The sequence below is a fragment of the Rhopalosiphum maidis genome, chromosome 2 (genome assembly GCF_003676215.2).
Source record: "Rhopalosiphum maidis isolate BTI-1 chromosome 2, ASM367621v3, whole genome shotgun sequence".
Lineage (NCBI taxonomy): Eukaryota > Metazoa > Arthropoda > Insecta > Hemiptera > Aphididae > Rhopalosiphum > Rhopalosiphum maidis.
Genome location: NC_040878.1, coordinates 16540675 through 16542172, shown reverse-complemented (window position 1 = coordinate 16542172; position 1498 = coordinate 16540675). Strand labels below are relative to the sequence as shown.

Sequence of the window (1498 nt, the reverse complement as noted above, 5' to 3'; positions counted from 1 at the left end):
CGGCATGCCGACCACGTTGTTGTTGAGGGCCGACGAAATGGGCGATATGGCGCCACCGCCGCCGGGCGACGGTAGACCGCCGACGCCGCCGCCGCCGCCGTGGTGCTGCAAGTGTTGCAGGTGGGCGCCCGCGGCCGCGGCAGCCGCAGCCGCCTGCAGCCTCTGGTGCTGCTGGTGCTGCTGGTGCTGTTGCTGGTGGTTGACCGAGTGCAGTTGTGTGTAGTCGATCATGGACGGCGACGACTGTTGCATGTACTGCGACGCGTACTGTTGCGGCGAGTAACAGCCGGCGGCCGGGCCAGCGTTGTACACGCCGCCGCCACCACCGCCCTGGGCCGCCTGGCCGTAATAGTCTGCGGCCGAGGCCGAGGCGGCGCCGCCACCGCCGGGGCTGTTGCCCGTCTGCAGCGGGTCGACCGGCGACGTGACCGCTCGGCCCTGTTGCTGTTGGGCCTGCTGGCTCTGCTGGTAGCAGTTCATGAACTGATACGAACTCATGTTCATCTAAACGGTTCGGGTCGCGCGCGCGCGCTTAAATGCACGCCTCGTTGCGACGTTTACCTTTGACGGTGAGACCGGTCACGTTCCGTGTCTGTTATACAAAGCTCACCGGTGGGCCGCCCGATGAACCGTGTTTTATCTATATATACGCTTGTATATTATATATATATATATATATATATATTTACGAGGAGTAGTATACCTATATGAGTATATGTGTGTATATATATATATATCGTAAGTCGTCAGGTCTCCAACATGCCATTCGAAAACGGCGTCATAATGTCTGTGCCGCCGGAAAAAAGAACCGGAAAAAACGCGAAATCGAACGCACTCGAAAACGAAAATCAAAAAAAAAAAAAAAAATTAAAATTTTAAAATTTTCGGATACCCGCGACGAAATTTCCGCAAACAGTACAATTCGCGATAATCATATGCGTCGAACGACAAAAAAATCACTCGCGCGTCGCGACCGCGAATAATAACAAATAATAATAATATATATATTAAATCACGATAATAACAATATTATATTATAATATACCGTCGGACGGGGCTGGGGGCCACGTGCTAGCGTAATTTACGACTGCGGCGGCGATCCGCGTTCGGAGGCGAGTGGAACAGTACAGCGGACCGACTCGGAGGACCGAACACACTCCGAAACCCGACAACTTCCGACGCGGCTGGAGACGTGCGCGCGCTGTGCCGGTGTGTATGTGCGCGCGTGTGTGCGTGCGTGTGCGCGTGTGTGCGCGTGTTTTCGTACGTGTGTGCGCCCGTGTGCGTGTGTGCACGCGCGCTTGTGTGAGTGCGCGTATCCGTACAACGTAACCGCGGCCGTCGACCAATCGGAACGCCGGACGGTCGGCGCTCGGATCTGGCAGTCCCTCGTGTGCCGCCGCCGCCGTCGACGGAGGCGGCGGCGGCAACGACGGCGGCGACGACGACGCATGAATGAACCGGTGTGCGTGGCGCCGTCGGCAGTGTGGTGGGGGGG

The 1498-nt window shown here is 57.4% G+C and overlaps 1 protein-coding gene across 1 annotated transcript in view; it reads right to left on the bottom strand.

The window, feature by feature from the left end:
• LOC113555118 (homeotic protein Sex combs reduced) overlaps positions 1-1119 on the bottom strand; it is a 31207-nt gene extending 30088 nt beyond the window's left edge. Inside the window, exon 1 of the mRNA XM_026959453.1 lies at positions 1-1119. This exon is cut by the window's left edge and continues 376 nt beyond it. Coding sequence (XP_026815254.1) covers positions 1-504 — 504 coding nt within the window. The 5' untranslated portion in view covers positions 505-1119.
• Positions 1120-1498: the final 379 nt, after the last annotated feature.